At 39.9% G+C, this 22376-nt stretch overlaps 1 protein-coding gene across 2 annotated transcripts in view; it reads left to right on the top strand.

Annotated features, from left to right (window-relative positions):
- The window catches only part of CDK14 (cyclin dependent kinase 14), a 600063-nt gene that overhangs the window by 436861 nt on the left and 140826 nt on the right, over positions 1-22376 (top strand). For both annotated transcript variants that reach the window (XR_014021222.1, XM_081287662.1), the window contains exon 11: positions 15118-15181. Coding sequence is in view for 1 of the 2 variants with exons in the window: in XM_081287662.1 (XP_081143788.1) it covers positions 15118-15181 (64 nt within the window). In the remaining variant the exon portion in view is untranslated. The remainder of the gene's footprint in view (positions 1-15117; positions 15182-22376) is intronic.

Below are 22376 nucleotides of genomic sequence, written 5' to 3'. Positions count from 1 at the left end.
TAGCATTTCCAACCTGGAAGCCTCAGACCAACTTGTTTTTCCTTCTTTGGCTGGAGTTGCTTCCCCAGGCTACAACATGGGGAAGAGAGACCAGAAGCCCTGTTCTGCTCCCTGGGCTGCCTCCATCAGGGGACTGTTGTAATTTCCAAGGTCAGTGCATTTTATCACAAATGCCAGGGTGGTTTGTCTCTGTTGTTCTTTTCAGTTTACTATGAATTAATTGGTCTTTTGCGCATCAACCAGGAGACTCACTACTTGGTAGAGAAGTAGAAAATTATATTGTTTTTGTTTTTGTTGTTTTTGTTTCTTTGAAATATATTGTGAGTCTTACACAACTCTCAAACTGTTGGAACACAACTCCATTTTCAGCACCAGTAATTTATATTTACACTGTGGAATTGTATCATGGTAATAGGTTAATAAAAACACTGCTGAGCTTTCAAAGTGCCATTTTTCCCCCTTCCTGTAACATGGGCATAAAACTATAAATACAAATGCCCATTATTAGGAGAGCAGATGAACTTTTCTATTCACATAATAGTTGCACAGGAATTTGGATGAATTTTAGCAGTATAATGTTAAATTTTTAAAAACCGTAAAAGATTAATGACAGCATTATATCCAATACATAAAATTTAAAATAATTTTTTATCCTGTACACAAATCTCAAAGTGATATATATTTTATAGAATAATCATGTTGTACACAAAACATATAATTAACATAAAATATTTTATAATTAATATAAAATATTAGATGATCTCCATAAGGACAAATAAAGTTATATAAAAAAGAAGAGGCCAAAAATAATAAAAGTAAATAAAGATGGAACTTACTTCAAATTAGGGAAGGATAAGATTGGATATGAGTCCTCAGATGACTTAGCCCTTGTCTGGGATGGTGAACTCATGAGTGCTAATTGAAATAGAATTCTGTGCATCAGGTCTGAAGAAGGAAAAGAATACGAAATGCATTCCTTTTACTTTGGTTTAAGATTCTATTAAGTTTTCCAGGGTCAAATAGTAATGAATCAGCCTTGGTTTTCATAGGAGATAGCCATATGGCAGTGTCACTCCTTGACTTTGAAACCAAGCAAGGGATGTCCAGGAGGTCAGCAGAAACACAGCAGCACCTGCTGGGAGGAAGAGAGTCACTTAGCTACTGAGGTCACCTGGCTGACCAGTGAGCTTCATCGGAGTGCTGGTCTTGCATACATAAGCTGTTGTACAAGTCTACTGAGATGAATTACAGTCCTATTAATAATGTCTCACAGATCTGTCTGTGTGCTGAGGTGGGAAGGGCACAAGATGAGGGATTATAAATCCCAGTGTTCTGGTTCTGTTCAGGGAACTCACCATCATTGTCCTATTTCTTTGGGATGATGCACAATTCACGATATAGTAGGAATAAAATTGCAAACAGTAAAGTAGCTTATGTGAAGTTATCACCGCAAGGAGACATGTTTCCATAGCCTTTTCTGTTTGCTTCATATGTTTTAGATGTATAAATTACCCATTTTGAGTATCATTTCTACATAACATCTTATAAATGATTATTTACTTCATAGACTAAATATTGGATCCCCAGAGAAATTATGTTCTAATACTCAGAACCTTATTTTACCTTATTTGGAAAATGGGTGTTGCAAATGACATTAAGGATCTTGAGATGGGGAGATTATCTTTGAGTGTCCAGGAAGGCCATAAATTCAGTTATCAGTGTCTTTGGAAGATGGGCAGATGGAGATTTAACACAAAAGAGAAGGTATTGTGAAAATGGAGGCAGAGATTCGAGTGCTGTGGCCCCACACCAAGGAATCCAGTAATCACTACAGAGCCTCAGAGGGAGCAAGGCCTGCTGACATCTTGGATTCAGCACATTGAAAGCAATATTGGACTTCTGACACCAGAACTGTAGGAGAATTTATTTCTCTTGTTTTAAGCTAACAAGTTTGTGTTGTTACAGCAGTCACAGGAAGCTAATACATTCACAAAATGTGTTTTTGAATATAATTTTAAAAATCAGACTTGAGGAGATCAAGGTTTCATAGTGTGATCAAAAGTTTGATTGCTTTGTCATACTTTATTTAATTAATTTTTTTAATGATGTTGAGGATCGAACCCAGCGCCTCATACATGCTAGGCCAGCCTTCTAGTGCTGAGCCACAACCCCAGCCCCTTAAGTGTGACATTTTTGAGGGAAAAATTATAACACTTTTGTGTCTCCTGATATTCGGTACACAAATATTACTAAGGACAACTATTTTCATTAAAAAAATGAGATGATGACCAATTTGAACATATTTACATGTTATACATGATACATACGTTGTATCAAAATTTCAGTTGGCTTCCGCTTGCAGCTGAAGAAAGGAGCATCAGAGGATGATGCTCTTTTATTATTATTTGTTTGCTACCATTTCCAGAAATAATTTGCCATAAAAGACACACAGGCTACAAGACTGTCCAAGTAAGTGGAGAGGAACAGGCATGTTGAGCTCTGATCTACAGAGCACAAAGCCAGTCTCTCTGCAGCCATCATGTGACGAAGCTCCTGATCTGAGGCGCCACACCACTGGACTGAGCTGATCCTCAGCCCCTCCTTCCAGATGCTGTTTTAACAAATCATTTTACATAAGTCCTCAAATGAAGGTGGACCTCACGACTTCCTCTCCACCACTTGTGCTTTTAGGTTGAAAAGTCCAGTTAGACAGAATCTTGCAAAGTCATGCTTCAGTGGGCTCTGAATCACCTGGGGCTCTTGCTGCACTGTAGCTTCAGATCCAGAAGCTTGGCAGCTTCACGGGTGGTGCTGATGCTTCTAGTCGAGGGACCACGCTTTGGGTAACAGGGCTCTGGCTCCTGCCTCAGGTCCCCCTCCCTGATCCTATTTTTCTGTTGGGAGGTGCTGCTCAGGCAGCTGGTCTGGTTCTTCTGCCCTTGCTTGGCAGCATCGCCTCCTCCAGACTCTGTGTCTTCACCCTCAGGCTGCTGAGTGTTTGTACATTACAAGGCTGCAGCTCCTACAGCGCACAGCTGGAGACTGACAGTCTGAGACCCTGTCACAATAACTTCACTCAGTCTGAAAAGAACAGTTATTGAGATGAGAGTGAAATTGATGAGGGAATCAGAGTTTAGGGAGAAAGGGAATAGAAACAATAAGAGAAAAGAGAGAGCAAAAGAAAGAAAATGTAGTCAGGGAAAAACATTTTAAATGAGTTGCTTTTACTGTGCTTTTAAGAACATTTTCTGCACCTTTTTTTTTTTTTTTTTTTTTTTTTTTGGTACCAGGGATTGAACCAAGGGTGCTTAGCCACTGAGCTATATTCCCAGCCCTTTATATATATATATATTTTTAATTTATTTTGAGACAGGGTCTCCTTAAGTTGCTGAGGCTGGCTTTGAACTTGTTATCCTGCCTCATCCTCCTGAGCTGCTAGGATTTTAGGTGTGCATCACCATGCCCCACTTGATTATTTTAAAGTTACTTTTTCTAATTTCCCTAACAATCACCTGCTTCTTTTGTTTATTCATCACCTATGAATCTTTTGTTGCTCTCTAGATCCAGGCCAGAAACTGGAATGAATGAATGAATGAATGAATGAATAAACAAACTAATTAATAATAATAATAATAAATCCCAAAGCCACTTAAACAACAGCCTCTGATAGATCACCACTGAGCCAGCCAGTTGTCTAACACAGAGTGATATTAGAATCATTGGGGTGGCTTAGAAAATTCCACATATTTAGGCTGCTTCTTAGGCTAGTTAGAGCAGAATCTTTGGGGTGGGTCTCTTTTTTCCTTTTTCTTTTTAATGAGTACTTTTTTATGATCCCTATATAGTTCCCATATGTGGCCAATACCACTAAGTCAGACCTTTGCTGTCTGGCTGGTAAATTGAACTTACATTCAACAAGATAATAAAATCTGTCCTTTACTTATTTTGGTTTCTTCCTCTAAACCTTGACTGTGTTAAAAACACTGCATAATATTTTGGAAACAGCATCTCCTTCCATCCAGTACCTTCAGCTGAGGCGCCAATATTCCCTTTCTGAAGCCCCAATCACTTTCACTTTCTCAGTCCAGGAGCTCCCTCTGCTGGCCGTTCTCAGGTAGTGCTCGCTGCTGTACCATGTCACTGTGGGTTCTGGGGCTCTCTGCAAAACAACCCAGAATCCCCAGAATTGTAGCATTTTAAAGCAGTTTTTCTAAGTCTACATAAAACATTCAAGCCATTGTAAAAAATTAATAGTCAGAAAACTCTAATTCTTTCCCTTAGTACCTGCAAAAATATTCCCCCTAGATAGAAAATGGGGAAGGAAAGCTTTCATGTGTACTTCCTCCACCTTCCCTCATCTAATTCATCTAATTTCCTAGTCAACTCACTTCTCCATGCCTGTGCCATCAGTTGTAATGTAAATCAAATAAAAACAAAAGTAAACCTATATTCATGACCTCATCATATCACCCAAATTATATATTGTTGTATTATATCAGAATTATAATCAGAAAGGGGAAAAAACAAGGGGGAGAAATGAATTATAGTAGATGGGGTAGAGAGAGAAGAGGGGAGGGGGATAGTAGAGGATAGGAAAGGCAGCAGAATACAACAGACACTAGTATGGCAATATGTAAATCAGTGGATGTGTAACCGATGTGATTCTGCAATCTGTATATGGGGTAAAAATGGGAGTTGAATCAAAGTGTGAAATATGATATATCAAGAACTATGTAATGTTTTGAACAACCAACAATAAAAATTTTAAAAAAGAATTATAATCAGAATTATTGTATCAGTGCATGTGACCATTGTGTTTCTGGGGGTAGAATTTAATCCTCATCACAATGCAAACTGTGGTGCAGCCAAACCCATGACTCTGCTTAAGCAGAGTCTCATAAGCACACTCATTCCATTTCAAACAGCCCTTGTCATTAGAACACCTTTCTTTCTTGTATACTAGTATCTTACCCCATGGGTCCTTGTTTTCCTGTCACTCAGCACAGCATTAAGTCAGTCTCCAGTTGACAGTGCAGTAATTCATCTATTTGAAGTGTTGTTCTAAAGCATTTCTTTCTCAACAAGAATGAATATTACCAGTCAGCTTCATGGCCCAGAACCCTCTGGTCTTTCTGGGTATCTTCCATAGAGCACTGACTTATTAACTCATCTCTTTTCATGTGCAGCACCTGGTACTGGCACAAGAATCCACCTGTGCTCTGACTAGTAAATAGTATGGCCTAATGATTAAATCTGTATTCATTGTTTATTGCTTTGTAACAATATTACCAGAAATTGAGCAAGCTCATGCACATTTATCATCTTGCAATTTCTGTGGATCAGGAATCCGGGCATGGCCTAACTAGTTTCTCTGCTTTGTGCTCATACAACCAACATTGCAATCAAGGAATCAGCTGCAATCTTATGTGAAGTCAACTGTAAAAGGATCCACCTCTATGCTCGAATGGTTGTTAGAAATACTGAGCTTCTTGCAGGCTTTTGGACTGAGGGACTCAGGTTCTTGCTGTCTGTTGCCTGAGGTCTTCCCAACATAGCTGTATGCTTCCAAAAAGTCAGTAATGGGGGAAGTCTGGGAGTAGGCTAAATATAATAGCACAATATAATCACACAAATGACATTTCCTCATCTTTCTTATATTCTGTTGGTTAGAAGCATGTCACTGGTCCTAGGCATACTGGGTTTAATCCCCAGAAACCCTACCAAAAGCTTCTCAGGGACAGGAAGTGATGTCAATGAACACTAGCTTATTTTGTCAATATGTGGCTAAAATCAACATACCCTGAAGCAGATGGTGCCCTCTGGCTGCTCTTCTCTGAATTCAGAACATGAACATATTTTGTCTAACCCATTTCCTGTGAATTTTGTTTCACATTTGGATTAGGTATTTTTCTCATAGAAACTTGAATTAGGTCACTGGATTAGGGTAATTTCACAGGAAATCCAAGTCTCATCCAGTTTCCTGAGCAAAATGAAAGCCAGGTTGATGCTGGGCCTGCATTCCACGTGACAGCCACAGGCAGGAGCTGAGCGGTTGCTGCTCTCGGAGGACAGGCCTGCACCCTGCCCTCCCAGCTGCAGTCCTCTGGCCCTACAACCAGCCCTTTCCCTTAGTCACCTGCCTTCCTGGATCCTTGAAAATTTTGAATTCACATCCCTGTTCTTTTCCAGGAAAATAGAGTGCAGTAGGAGAGAAAGCATTGATGATTGAGTTAAAGAGACCTAGGCTCTACTTTTAAAAAAGGTAGTTTAAGGCAACTGATTCCTGCATTTACCTGTTTGTCATTTATGAGAATCCTTCAGTTCCATTCAACAAATATTAAGTGGCTATTTTCTGCCACATACTTTGGAAAAGGGAATATAAAGAAAACAAATAAAAATAAGACCAAAAAAATCCCACTGAAAAAATCCCAATGGAAAACAAATGGGTAAAATTTCAACTGTGACAGTTACTACCAGGAAGAACCTATACTATGGGGATTCTGTTCTAGTATGCAGGGGCATACTAGGGTCTTGGCTGGAAAAAGGGATGTTTCAATTCAGAGCTGAAAAATTAATTAACAGCTAATTAGATGGAGGGGTCACAGATGTTCAGGCTTCAGAACCGCATGTGTAAAGGCTCTGGGTGGAGGGAGAGCATGATAGACAGAAGACACTGAAGGACCAGTGTGGGCAGAGTATGAGGAGAAAAGGGAGAGGCACTCATCTCAGCTGGGGAAGACAGGTCAACAGGCCCAATCGGGCAGCACCTTGAGGGGCAGACAGACGTACGAGATAAGATTTCTCCCAGAGTGATGAGAAACCACTGAACCTTTAAAAGATTTGATTCATGGAGTGGCACTTGATCAAGTTTGATTTTGCAAAGACAACTCAGGAATATGTATACGTTACTTGGAAGAGGACCAGAATAGAGGCAAGCAGACTGGTGGGAGAGCACTGGGCTTAGGAAATGATGGTGGCATGGTCACAGCAGGAGAGGGAAGAGGATGGAAGGATTCAAGACCCCAGAAGGAAGTTAAAATCAGAAGAGTGGTAATGGAAATAACAGAGTGTGGTTGGAGGGTGGAGGCATCTATAAAAATAACAAACCTGAAGAAGTTATTCAAGAACCTTCTGGGAATCCCATTCTTCATAGTCCTTTGCTCTGCTGGCCTGACTGGCTCTGAGGTACTTATGGGATGTCCCCTGTACTTCACCATTAATTCTGAGGGTGAATCCAACAGGTCCTGTTCCTTCTTGGCATTAAAACAAATCAGGCCAGAATAGTAGAAGCCAGCCAGAGCCCTTCTGGGGTCCACTTGGTGGTTGTCCATATTCCAGCCTCCTCCCTCTTCCTCTCACCCTGTGGCTCCCTGGACTGGCTTTCTCATTCCACATTGGAGTGTTTGGCTGTAGCATCGTACTTTTCGTGGCTTAATATTTTTCTTTCAATCAACTCATTTCAAGTAATGCTATTTATTTGTTCATATCACTACAGAAAGTAGAAAACCTTTATGAACTGGCATAAATTTAAAGTAAAGTAAAAATAAAATCAATGAAAAATCAGTAAGTTTATTAAATTTGATCTTCTCATCCACCCAGAATTCTGGGCCTGAGGCCTCCTTTCCTTTGGAGGGATGTGAACAAGCACCACACTGAGATTTTTTTTCTTGATGTTCTCAAAAGAATTGAAAGAGAATCAGAAAGGGAACAACTTTCTCATTATGAGAGTAAATATCATGTAATGTTCTGTTCATATCCTGAAATAATTTCCAGTGTAGGAGTACAGTGTTCCACTCTAGGGAAAGCTGCTTTGGGCCAGGGGTTCTAAGGATGAGTTAGAATCAGCTGTGGATCTTTTGTATAAAGAGCAGATTTACTGGTTCTGGGCTGGAACCCAGCCAAAGGTATTTTTTAACAAATAATGATTAATGATAACAGAATATAGAGCCATTTAGGAAATTGAGATTATTCTTGGTTTTCATACAGATTGAAGGTCCACTGACTTTTAGTGGCAATAGCCATGATACTAGCCTTTGAGTGCTGCGTGGATCTGTCCTACCCAATGAAGAACTAAGTGGCCCTCCAGAGGCTCCTCTTGGTCAAACTCTTGTTGTCATCACCCAAGCCTAGAATCACCTCGTTCTTTGTTTTTTTTTTCATGTAAATACAGTAACATGTAAGAAAATAAGCACAGTACATATAAACACAGTTGTACTTAGAAGCACAAAACACTGTTGCTCAGTTTTAAGATATTAATTATTAATATACACTTAATTATATAGATACCAGCTAATAAGTAACTTCAGACAATTCTGTCACTAAACAGAAATGCTACTATGAAGTTGAGTCTCCAATGCAACACAGATGAATTTGTTGTCTTTTGTAGTTGTGGCCTTAAATAAGGCAATCTGACATACAGATACAGGTATGCCACTATTTCATTTTGCCCTCCAGTGCCATCCCATCTGAGCTTTTTCCTGTTTCAGTGCACATGGTATTTTGTTGTTGTTGTTGTTATTGGTTTTTTTTGTTGTTGTTGTTGTTATTGTTTTTTTCAGGAGCTTCTTTTAGGTCCTCTTCATGTGATGGCTATAATATTACATTGATTTTTTTATAGTTGCATGTAGGTACCTTTTATGCTCTCTGAGTTCCATTTCTGGGGAGTAAAAAAGCCTTGTATAAAATGCTTTGTAAAGAGGAGGCACCTTGGGCTGGGGCTGTGGCTCACAGGTAGAGTGCTCACCTAGCATGCATGAGGCACTGGGTTCGATCCTCAGCACCACATAAAGTAAAATAAAGATATTGTGTCCACGTATAACTAAAAAATGAATATTTTTTTTAAAAAAGAGGAGGCATCTGGCACAGAGGGAGCCAGCATCCCTGCTTTAGCTGTACCTTCTCCTGTGCACCTCGCAACCCCCAGGTGAGAGCACCTGCCACATCCCATTGTAGCCCCTCCATGATCTCAGCTCCTGGTGTGCCTCCTCCATGCCAGCCTCCGGGAGTTCAGTGAAGCATAAATCTAACCTTGTCACTCCTGCCCCTCTTCTTTGTTCATTATCCATGTCTGTGGACCTGGAGCTGCCCCCTCCTAGGGCCACCACTTCACTCCCAGCTGGCACACCCTGGAAAGAGAGATCTGGATCTTGAGAGAGAAAGTCTAGATTCAAAAAGAAGAAAGAAGAGGAGGAGGAGGATACTTAGACCTTTTCGGTATACATATGGTAGTAAAAAGCAAATGATGAGAGAGAAAAAAAATGAGCCACAACCATGAGTTTTCAGAAGGGGGTGCCCAGGGCAGAACTGAATGGTCTGGCTGGACTCCCCTGGGCCCCAGTCCCCTCATGCCTCCCCTCTTCTACCTGGAGTCCTCTCCTGCTCCTCTGCTGGACAAACCCCTAGTCATCTGGATGGCTCAGTTTCAAGGCTGCCTTCTCTGGGCTGTCCCTGAGCTGTACTGCCTCCTCGTGTCCCTCTCAAGCACACGTGCATCTGACCCTTGTTTCGGTCCTTGACTCTCTCCAGACTCAGTAGCTGCAAGGTGGTGCTTACTTTTTATAACTCTTGTCTTCTGTCCCTAGGAAAAGGCTGGGCATCTCTTTGGCACTCAGTATGTCTCTGTTTATTACATGGATAGGAAAATGTAATAAATGTAGGAAGAGGTAATGTGAATAGTTACAAAATTTACAATGCACACCGGATGGATATCCAGTGAACAGTGAGGGCCCTTCCATCCCAGATTCCATCACCCATTGCCCCTTCCTGAGACCACTACTGATACTGGCTCTTGTAGAGATATCCTGTGCCTGATCAAGTTATCTAGAGAGATGGAAGATGGGTACTTGATTCAAACATGCCATTGGCGTTTCCAAGGACTTCTGTGCTCAACTTGGCTGTCTTGGGGCATCTCCTCCTGTCCTAGGCCACCTTTGACTTCCTGCCTCTTTCCCCTTCCTCTTAACATACTTCATCCTTCCACCCTCTGCCTTTTCTAACAACGTCCTCCTCTTAAAGTGTTCTTCTCACCACCTTCCACAAACGTTTCCACCTCACCTTCCACCTGCCCTAATCCATAGCACATTGCTCATGCTGTTTTGGGTGGCACAAGCTCCAGGTGGCTCTTCTGCTCTCCACTGGCCATTATTCTGGGTGGGGAGCTCACCGTCAGGCAGAGTTAAGAAAGTCACCTTTCTCTCTGGCTCCTCCAGGAGCTTTATGCTCTCTCTTCCAGGGTAGAGTGGGTAACATCCCAGCAAGTTCTGCTGAGCCGCTGCACAAATATCTGTGGGACTAAGGATTCAGAATAATCTTCTAGAACCTAAAGCCATACCGCTATAAAGCAGTCATCATTTTAGAGTTATTCCATGTTTGGACTTTCACAGTTTAAGTTTTAAAATGATCCGTTCTTCTGTTGTTCTCCATTCCCTTACAGTTCTCAGTAAAGGCAATAATTTAAATCATCAGTGCTGCTGTGGTCAAGCTCATAAAACCCAGAACCCCGAGGTGAAAAGCCAGCACTTTCTGCACCACTTCATTAGTTCACACTTGGATGAGCCAGGTTTATTTGCACCCCATAGGCCAGAATGTCCCTGTGCTGGACTGTTAGAGACTCCTTTATCCCCTGGAGCCAGAAAGAAGTGCTGGCAGCCCTGGTTCTACCTAAGCCACAGGCATTCCCACATCCTGAGGGAAAGCCTGAGGACTTATCTTAGCAGCCCTGAGTCCTGTACAACCACAAAGACTAGACAACTGTGAGAACTAGTTTGGAAGGGTATGCGAATATTTCAGGCAAACACTAGTTCTTGAACTCTGATCTCCTGAAGTTTAGTTTCTTCTTTTATTTGTAAAACAGATAGAAGGCCCTCTTTTTCTCAGCATCTTCCTTTGCTCAGCATAGAGGCCAACATGAGGTCAAGATCTATGCTATACCTGTAGGGGCATAGCCAACAAGAGCAAGTCTGAGGTCATTAAGTCACATTATCGGAGTCAGGAATGTAGTCTTCCACCAATAAGGTGTGTTCATCCAGTTTTTCTTAATATTCTTCTGGAAGATGTGTATGTGTTAACAGGAAAGTTATACCATTTTGTGGCTGGTATTCCACATTGGCTTTTTATAAACATGTACACTGAAGAGTTCCAAATATTTCTCCCTTTCTGAAATTGCTCCCCAAGGTCCATATCTGTATTTCCTGATGCCCTTTACATCCTCTCTTTAGACCTGCAGGCATTTCTCACATTAAACAGGCCTCTACCCCTGAATCTGCTCTATTGCCTGCATTCTTAATTTCAGCTAATAATTTCTTGTTTGAATTAGAATTGGCTTTTTAATTGATAGATATACTTTACACTATGACTCACTCTGCACATGCACACACATAGATATAACTTGAACAGAAGCTTAAAAAATATGTATCTCTATTTTATCTGTCACCCTCTGGTATCTTCTCTGTGTCTCATCTTTTGAAAAAGACTTATGTATCCCCTTATTCCTTTATTGGTTTACCTCTTCATTTGGCTAAAAGGTATTGTGTGCTCATGGGACTTGGGCTCTGCTTTGAGATGCTCCTATCAACTCTCTAGATGAAGTTGACAGTCTTCAATGACTTGCTATTTGATAAAAGCTGAAACATAGATCAAATGCAGCCTCTTTGAGCTCAGTATTTGACCAAAAATGATATCCCAGCCTGCAGTCCAGTCACACTGACTTTCAGGCTCTTACCCAAACACACCATTCATTCATTCATTCATTCATTCACTCAGCCACCCAACATTTACTAAGTGTGTATTCTAGTGTGAGGCACATGGTGGGGTACTCAGTATCCAAATATGAACATCATGGTCTCTTCTCTGAGGTCGGTAATAGCAACAAGTAGTCTAACAATTACAAAGATTAGGTCCTATAAATGGAAGTCTGCACAAAGCACTCTGGGATCACAAAAAAAGTGAGTCATGACACGGACCAGAGAATACAGAAGTTCTCTCAAGTAGGAGTTCAGCTGGCCAAGTCAGAGGCAGGGAATTTGGGAAGAGGAATCATCACTGGGAGAAGGCCTGGGGCATGGGCAGCCTGATAACTGGGGGAACTGAAATTATGTCAGTTCTAACCAGAATAATCTGCTCTCACTGCTGCCCCTTCTGTACTTGGTTACTTAGTGCTCACTCTCTTACTAAACTGTCCTCTGCCACACAGGCTTTCTCCCTGTTCCCAAAGAGACTCAAACAACACAGCCTTCTCTGGGCTCTCGCTTCACTGTCACACACCTCCAAGAGAGCTCTTGTTCTATCAGAGGCAGCTCATCACATCACTGCTCCTGGTCATCTGCGACACTGGGCCAGGATCACCTCAAAAAGGGCCCCAAGTCCCATCCTCGTGTCTGCCCAGACTTAAGGTGAAACTGCTTGAATGGATATGTAGAAGACTTCTCAGCACATCATAGCACATCCTTTGAAGACTTCCAGGGACATCATATGTCATAAGCGCACTTGTTTACAGATGTCATAACCACATTTTAAATATTGATGGCACAGATGCAATTTTCTTTATTACTGTTTTATTCACACAAGATTATTTTTTTCACTTTTAGATAATACTCTTTTTCCTTCCCAATGGTGGAATTTATTAATCAGTTAATACAAATTAAAATCTTGTACCTGAGACAATACATACCCACTTTCCCTAGTGCTTTGGTAAACCATCATTGCTAACCATTCATTTAATCCAAACTGCCCTTTCCAAAAAGGCTTTTACAGAAAGCAAAATTAATTTTTAATTCTTCTTCTTTTCCTTTGCCAACCTTCTGCCCACTTTGCATTTCCTTTGTAAATACTCCAGGATTATTGGCAGGAGAAGCAATTGGGTCTGGAATCTCAATAGCCCAATCTGTAACTGAAAAAAAAATAAAAGGTCTGTGTATTTCTGTCTCCTGGTAATTTTTTATGGACAACCATACTATCTGATAGCTACTTTGACAGAACACTAGATGTGGATGAGGATGACATCTAGCGAGCGAATAGTTTTGCTAACACAGCACTGCAGAAACAGGGCCAGCCAGGTAACAATCATGGAACAAGAGAGCAGCATTCATGTGCTGGCTGGGCTTTTCATTGTTTATTAAATTTCAGAAGGTCTATTTCATGTGATGGATTGGCTGCATTTGAGTTACAATTTTAGTTGAAAATTTCCTCCCTTTAGTAAAGTTTAGTGTGATGAACCCCTTTGTCCTTTATACAATACTCAGTGTGAAAACAAAGAGAAACCTCCCAGATAAGCTGCAAGCCCTGTCTGCAAGCTTGATTGTCTCCTTCTCTTGAAAGGGTGGTTGGGGTTATTGAAAAGAAAGGGAAAATGCCTTTTACAGAAACACTTATCACAATTGTTTATGTCGGGCAGACAGTGCCTTTGTCTCTTTTCCTGTCTTACAAACTCTTCCTTCCCCCTGCCTTGCCCCTCCCCACCCTGTCCATCAATTATGAGACTTTGTTTGTGTAGATCTCCTGATTAATGTTAGCATTAATTAGTGTTTACAAAATTAACCAATTTTTTATTTCAAAGAAGAATTGTATTATCATGTGTGCAATTCAGTGTGGCAGTGAAGAACATAAATACGTAGGTGCCCTTGACTTCTGCTCGCTGTGTGTGCCAAAGTTTACTGATTGCCTAATAATGACTGCTAATCCTCAGAGGTAAAGAGAATATACCTCATTTCCTCCTATAATATTTCCCCTTCCTCCTCCTCTCTTGCCATTCTCCAGCTTTATTTATCTCTTGCCCTTTCCAATGTTTTCCCATCAGAGCTTGAATGACAGAATCCAGCATTGACTCTCTTTTTTTTTTTTAGAGAGAGTGAGAGAGGAGAGAGAGAGAGAGAGAGAGAGAGAGAGAGAGAGAGAATTTTTTTTAATATTTATTTTTTTTTTTTTAGTTCTCAGCGGACACAACATCTTTGTTGGTATGTGGTGCTGAGGATCGAACCCGGGCCGCACGCATGCCAGGCGAGCGCGCTACCGCTTGAGCCACATCCCCAGCCCCCCAGCATTGACTCTCTTAAGTGGAGAGTCACTGTGGGGAAAGTGGGAAGTGGGCATTCTGCATTCTCCCACAAAGCCACTGCTTCCCTGACCTGACCGTTTTCTACAGATACTTTGAATAATATCTAATACTTACAAAGTGTCCACTGTGTACCTGATGGTATTTGCCACACAGATGAGTCAGGTGCTGTTATCACCCCCTGCCCCCTGCCCAGTTTGCATATGAGGAAATTGAAGCTCAGTGAGATTCTTTCTTGCCTCAGTTTACATGGTTAGACAAGAGGGGAGCAAGGACTTGAACTCAAGGTGTCTGTCTTCAGCATCTGTGTTCCTAACCCTTAAAATTCACTGTTTTCAATCAACGGTTCACCGTGATCTTGGAGAATGAGCCCAAGGGAAAGTGGCACTGAAGATTCAGATTGAGTGTGCCTAGTTATGGTGAGCTGGAATTGCTCTTGGATTCCTTTTGCCAGGTCTAACATTGTGGTGATAGGAATGTAGATGGGGAAAGAAAGTGGAAGTTGTAATAGTAAAAGGAGAAAGTGTATGAAGAATAATATGTTGGCAAGAGGAAACCTTAAATCATATAGTTTAACTTTTTAACTGTAATGAGAGAATTTGAGCACACTAAGCTGTCACTCTTACATCTTTGAAATGTTATGATATTCAGACAAAAATGAATGGGAGAAATGACAAAGTTCTCAAAACTGATAAATGATGAGACATGATACTGGAGTGAAGGCAAAAAGCTCATGAAAGAATGACGAGGGACACAGATGTACTTTATACAGGTCCATGTAGATGACATCTTATCATTTCATTCCTTGGCGTACTTATTATGTTTGGGTTGATAAAATGTAACAGATTTACTTGTCTTGTCATGTTCAGCTGCATTTGTCAGAACACAGAGAGTCATCTTGGGTGGCTCTTTAGCTGGATTTGTTTTTACAGAAATAAAATCCCTGGCACATGATAATGGAAAAAAAAATCCAGTTTCATAATATGCAGTGTACTGTTTTTCTACACTTGAGAATTTTGAGTGCTTTGGAAATAATAAGTCTGTTTTCACAATTTCCTGCTCTCCACTAGGTTCTTGGAACACCAAATGAGGACACATGGCCTGGAGTCCACTCTTTACCACATTTTAAGCCAGGTATGTTTCATTAATTACAAATACTAAATACTTCCTATTGCGAAGGGTGAATGTATAAATGCTCACTCTCAAGTAATGTATTGCCTTGAAAATGTCTGGTTACTTTTTCCTGCATGAATTTTAAGCACTAATGGAGTTTCCTTTTGATTTCACAAGTATTTGTACAAACAGGGACAAATATGAGAGACTTTCACCATGTGAACTCTGGGTTGACCACATGGTCTTGTGGTCATTTCATTATCGATTCAACCAGCATCCATGTCTATAAAAACAAAATTCAAATTGGAGCTCTACAACTCAGTTGCTTCACTTCTTTTAATAATGCTGGGAAAAGTATTAAATTGTAAACAGGAAACATCACAATTTGATTTATTTTTACAAAACTAGTAATATATGGTCAATTAATTTCATTTAAATATATAAAATGTTCTGGGTGCCCTGCTCTATAGAATTTGGTACATTTGAATGCAAAATATGTAAATCCCTAAATTTAGAAATCTGAAAGAGCAGAACTTTAAAAATAAGTTGTCACTTTTCCCATCACCAGTAGGTGGCAGTCATGAAACTTTCAGTTTTAATAATTACAGGAAAATCTCAGTCTGCTTAATTCTTGAGGGATGAAAGATTTGGAACTTGAAATTTAATAAAATCTGGTAAAATGAATTATTATAAAGTGATTCTCTTCTTCTTGTTGTTGTTTCTTTTCTCAAATACAAAACATGGTTTATGAAATGCAGACCTACCATAAAATTACTGAAAGAGATTTTATGGAAGATCTAATAGTCCATTATCCTATTACAGAAAAGAGTTATGAATAATTTCTGTTAGGAGAGCCAAGTATATTCTTCTTCTTTTCTTCCCCTCTTTTGGGGACTATCAGGAATAAATTATCAATTCTAAAGAACGACTGAGATGGGAAACTATTTTTATTCTTAATATTTTTTCTTCTGAAAGTGTACAGTGTGCTGAGAATTCTTTTATCTTCTTCAGCAGCCCCAAAGACTCTTTGTACTTATTCTGAAACTCTTAAATGACTTCTATGTTCTGAAATACTCCAACAACTTAACAATTTAATATGGATTTTTTTTATTTCTTATTTTTTGTAACCAAGCAAGAAGTATCCTCAAACAGATCTGCTTGTTCCTAGTGGCTTCTAAGTGAAGAACATAGCTTTTCATAAATGTTCCAATTGCAGGCTCTTAGAGAAGGTTTGCTTCTCATTAGGATTTAAAATTTTGTCCTAGGGAAAAAAAAATAGAAGAATTTGAGGGGCTGGACTATGGCTCAGTGGTAGAGCACTTGTCCAGTCCTGAGTGCAATTCCCAGCACTGCAAAAAACAGTAAAAATAAAACTTAAAAACATTTTAAATGAATAAAGTTAAATGCAGAAAGGAAAAATAAAACAACAAGATAGTTATTTGGCCTGCCAAGTGTCTAGGCGAAAAAGCTGGAGTAATTTGTTTGTGGTGTGAATAGAAGTTAATCTCCATCAATAGCATACACAAACATTTATTAAATATATTCTGGAAAGTTCTGTGTGATGTAGTGTAAATTAAGCTAACAGATTGTGAACCTCATGAGACCAGGGACTATTCATAGTACATATTTGGCATCAAAAAATAATTGTTGCTCTGAATTATACTGAATGTTTAAACAGACATTATGTATGTGACTCCTTTGGTCAATATATATAAATTGGAATACACATGTTTAGAGTTATATATAAGCACTCACCAGACACAAAACACACACTAGGCAGCAGTCCAGAAGGGCACACATTTGAATGGCATAAGGCATGGGTGCCGCTGAGCTCATGCCACATTCCAAGCACAGCTTGACACAGAGTGCTAAGTGCTTCCTGAGTTGATTTGACAGGAGTCAGGTGGAAACCAGCTTACAAATAGGCAAAAGCAGCAGATCTATAATGACCTCCATGAAGCGCTAGACAAACCATCAGGAGAGACCTGGTCTTGACCTCACAGACTCCATACTCCAGGGGGGAAAAAATACACTTTCCTGAAGAAGAGTATCAGTGCTAAGACTTGCCTGTGCCGCCCCGCCCCACCTCCTCATTCTACCCCAAGAGAGCCTTAGAAAGTCTGAGAGGAATACAAAATCCAAGCCATGAAGACATACTTTATTTTATAATAGATGATAAATTTAAGCAGTTTGAGAAGTCGAACAATGTGAAAAGGAACATAAAGCAAAGCCTTTTCCTTCTCTGCTCTCCATCTGCCAGACCACCTCCAGCCCCCAGAATATTCATTTCCTATTTTTCTTTCCTTTATGTAAATATAAGAAATTATGAATATATAGGTATATATATATATGTATGTGTATTATATATGTATGTGTATTATATATGTATGTGTATTATATATGTATGTGTATATATATATATATGTATATATATATATACACATACATACACATACATATTTTCCCATGTTAATGCTTCTTGTAGGTCTTCTCATGTCACTGCATAGAGGAGGCTGGTGTGGTTTTCTTCTCTGTTGTGCAGATTTAACCTGTTTTCTAATTACGGTCATTTGGGTATTGCCATTGTTCTACTATTAGAAATTTTAATGCAGTTAAAATCTGTGGACGTTCACATAAACATATACATTGCGTGTATACAGGTGTATCTGGAAGGTGAGTTATGAGGAATAGGGTTAAAAAGCCAACAGGCATAAACTTACAACTTTAAACACTTCTGCCAAACTATTGTCCAAAGGATCGACACCTCTTGCCTCTGTTACCAGCAAAATACATGGGAATGCTGCTTCTCCACAGCATCTTCTCTGCCCTCTAACAGTGTGCAGTCAAATGCAATTAAATGACCAAAAGTGTCTCAACCTCATTTTAGCTGTAGTGATGGGCTTGGCCTCTTGTCACATGCCTGAGGATCACTTGCATTTCCTTTCCTGGCAATTTTTTTTTTTTATCTTTTGCCCAATTAACAATTGCAAGTTTTGTGTCATTTTCTTATCAATTTCCAGGAGTTCCTAGAGAAATTCTTCCTTTATCTATGAAAAGTTTTTGCTTTTCAGAGATTAAACAAAATGATCTTTTCTAATTTTTAAGCTTGCCGTCCTCACTCTCATATCTTCCTTAACTTATTTAACCAAATAAATTTTGCCTCAAGAAAAAGAGCCCAGAGTATTTGCAAAGGAGTTCAAATGTTATTTTTTAAACTAATCTTTATGATTCATTTCCATAAAATCATTTATTGATTCAACAATACTTATTGAATATCACTTGTATGTTTGGGTACTGGGAATATTGCATTGAACAAAACACAAAAGATCCCTATCAGGAGAGAAACATGGTAGTGAAATTTATTTATACTCTATTCAGTGATGGCGAGTACTATGGAAAATCAGAGCAAGAAACATACAGGGAAGTCCCAGGGAAGGGCTGACTTGCAATTTTAAATAAGGTAATCAAGGAAGGCCTCTCTGGAAAAGTGATATTTGACTGAAAGACCTGAGGGAGAGAGTCGTGAAGATGTTTAAGGAAAAGACTTTGCAGATAGAGAACAGCAAATACGGATGCCCTGGAGTGGGAAGGAGACAGTTGCAAATGAAGCCACAGAGAGCAGGGGCTGGGAGCAGGTCACAGAAGCCCTGAAGGCTGCTCTGAGCCCTTCTGAGTGCTTCTGAGTGTTAGAAAGCTCTGGAAGATGGTGAACAAGGAGCAGCAGTGAGGTTACCCTGGCTGTTGCACTGAGAACTGGAGGCCATGGAGAAGCAGGAGAGTCAGGAGGCTGTGACTGGAGTCTAGGAGAGAAAGTGAATGCACCATGACTGAAATGAATGCTTTCCCAGCTCTCCCACTGTAACTCAGCAGTGAGCATGTTTCCTCTTAGAAAGCACAGTAAAATGAAGAGTTGTTTGAAAAATAATTGTTCAAGTAGTAAAAGAACAGTTTATTTTTTATATTTAGACTGTATTCATCCTCCTCTTTACTTACATTTAGTTTAACTCAAAGTTCATTTACCTTAGTTTATTCCTGTAGCAATTCAGCAACCACCAGCCACACTGCATATGGATATGCATGTCTATATGTGTATGTATGTGTGTGCATGTATATACATGTGCAATACTGCATATGTACATTACATATATAATATACACATACATATATGGATAGAGGTGAAATGACTTGTGAGTAATAAGTGATGCTTGGCAGTTTTTGTTATAATACATTTAAAAAAAACACCTTACATACATATTTGAGGGATTGTTTGACTTTTCATAATGGTGGTAACTCCAGATTAGAGCAGAACACACATACACACTTGTTCTCCAGTTTGGTGGAATCAGCATGACTGATGGAGAATTCTGTCAGGGCTTGGGAACTTCCCCTGTCAGCAAGAACCCTGAAGTTGCTTGAGCGAGGAGTAGTGGTGTTTGCTTGGACTCCTTGGACTACTTAAACAAAATGAATGTTTGAGCAGAATGAAGCCCCAGGGACCCTCTAGTTTGGCTCTTGTCAAGTTAGGAATCTGAGGTCTAGAGAGGTGAAGCAACTCCCCTAAAATTATTGTCAGAGGTTGAAGTAGATCCCAGGTCTCCTTGCATCCCAGTTCATACACATCTCAGAGTATTTTTCTCCTTGATATGTGGGTTACAATTTCTTATTGTAATCCACATATCAAGGACAGTCCACTAACAACTGGTCTGTTTTTTAAAATTCAGAAAAGTAGAGAGGATTTGATCTCTGTGTTTGGTAAAATATGTGCACAGAACCTCCAACAACACCTTGAATAAGGTGGTTTTGTATCAACATAACATGTAGACTCCATGTATGGTAATTTAGTCACCTTTTAAATACTTTCAACAAAAAGGGCATTCAGCAGTGATTTAATGACAAGTTATTATTCAGGAGATAAAAAAGAAGACAATGTAAAGTTCAGAGAGGAAAAAATGCTTGCAGACCAGAAACAACTAAAAATAATGGAATTTATAATGAAATAGTTCAATTTTCCAAAATCAATCATGGGAACAGGGCATTTCCAAAGTGAATGTATTATTTCCAAGGGAAAGTTAGTTATCCAGTGCAAGAGGATGTTTAAATGTCTTACAGTGAAGGAAGTAAGGTGCACACAGAAGAACTTAACCATTGGGGGCAGAGGGAGGAATAGCGGTTTGTTAAACACAGGATGCCCACAACTAAGCCTGCACATATGGTGACCTTGAAGGCAACATTTATATATGGACTTAGTTGTAATCACTTTGTAATGAAGTGTAAAACTTTTTGATATGGTTTAGATATGAGGTGTCCTTCAAAAGCTCATGTGTGAGACAATGTAAGAAAGTTTAGAGGTGGAGTGATTGGGTTATGAGAGTTGTAACCTAATGTATGTATTAATCCCCTAATAGGGGTTAATTGGGTGGGAACTATAGGTGGGTAGGTCAATGGGTGTGCCTTTGAGGTTTATATTTTTTCCGTGGTGAGCAAAACTCTCTCTCTCTGCTTCCTGGTGCCATGTCCTTAGCTGCTCTTCTATTCCATACCCTTTCTCCATGATGTTCTGCCTCACCTTGGACCCAGAGTGATGAAATTGGCCACCTCAGGACTGAAACCTCTGAAACTGTGAGCACCAGAATAAACTTTTCCTTGTCAGGCCTTTCAGTCATAGCAGTGAAAAAGCTGACTAAAACACTTTTTTAAGTTCTGCCTATTCACACGTGAAGACCTCAAACCAAATAGATTCAGGCTTTTATTTCCAGAGGAAGTCAATGATTTCAGCAGTAGAATACCATGGTGATAACATCTTTTATTTTATGTTGTATCTCATTACTCACAAGACTTTTTAATATATTATCTCATTTGACATTCAGAATATCTCTGAGTTATTATAATGTTATTATTCTAGGATCATCATCCCATTTTACCAACAAAGAACCTGGGAGACTTAGGCTCAGGGAGCTTGTGTGGCTTGCCCAAGTCTTCACCCCTCCAGCATATAGCAGAGCCAAAACCTAAACCTGGGTCTTTCAGTCCTAAGCCTGCTATACTTACTGACGCTCCACCTCTCTTTAAGAGAGCTTTCATGCCTGCAGACCTGGAGCCATGAGAGAGAATTGTTAGGCTCTTTTCAGCTCTACCTTGTGGTATTTCTAAAAGATCCATGTCTTCACATAGATATCTTAACCCACCCTTCCTCAATTAAGTGTGGGCAAATTAATGATTCTTAAGCCATTTAGACCTAGATCTGTGCTTCCAACAAACTATCAAATCCAAAGTGCTCTCTGAGAAAGTTAAGTCCCACTATGCAGCCTCCGCACCCATGTCAGGAAATGCCACTCTTATCCTTCCTGCACCCTAGGAGCTTTGAACTCTTAGCATCTATTCACACTGTAGGCTTTTCTAGGGTCTTTCAGAAGAGAAAAAGCTGTGGAAGCATCAGAAATTGTTGTTGGAGTGGGATACTCCATGAAGGAAGGCCAGAGGGGAGGGCACCTTTATGTGGCCTTTTTGCCCTGTATGGACCACAGCTGCAGAGAAGGGGACATCTGTAGTGTGCAGAGAAGTACCTTTAATTTCCCTCCAGAAGGACTGAGTTGGCTCTATCCAGCTCAAAGTCTCCTGTGGAACTTAATTAAAATAATCCATTTTCATATTTCCTTCATTACTTGCCATTTATTTATACTCTACCTATTTTCAAGATTTGAGCCAGTTAGCATAATGGGTATAAAAGTGTTTCTAAATTATTAGGAGCATATAACTACAAAATTATGTTTAGATATGTGTCCTTCCCAGCATGATGGATGGTGCATGCTTGTAATCCTAGAAACTGGGGAAGCTGAGACAGGAGGATCACAAATTCAAGGCCAGCTCCAAAATGTAGAGGCCCTCAGCAACTCAGCAAGACCCTATCTCAAAGTTAAGAGAGAGAGAGAGAGAGAGAGAGAGAGAGAGAGAGAGAGAGAGAGATATGAAAAAAAAGAGCTGCTCAGGATGTGTTCTCACTCAAGCACTGCAGGGCTGGGCATCATCTCTGTCTGTCTCAGGTCTAGGCAGAATTTTCCCAAATATCCTCAGTCCTCAAGGACAGCCTGGGCAACTCAGGAACACCCTGTCTCAAATTAAAGTATAGAAAGGGTTGGGGATGTAGCTCAGTAGCAGAACACTCCTAGGTTCTCTAAATAAAGAAAAATAAAAAATATATGTTCTCTGCCTGGTGTTT

Source organism: Spermophilus citellus (assembly GCF_964194105.1).
Source record: "Spermophilus citellus genome assembly, chromosome: 3".
NCBI classification, from domain to species: Eukaryota; Metazoa; Chordata; class Mammalia; order Rodentia; family Sciuridae; genus Spermophilus; species Spermophilus citellus.
Note: the sequence above shows the minus strand (reverse complement) of the source record. Positions and strands in the feature narration are given on the sequence as shown.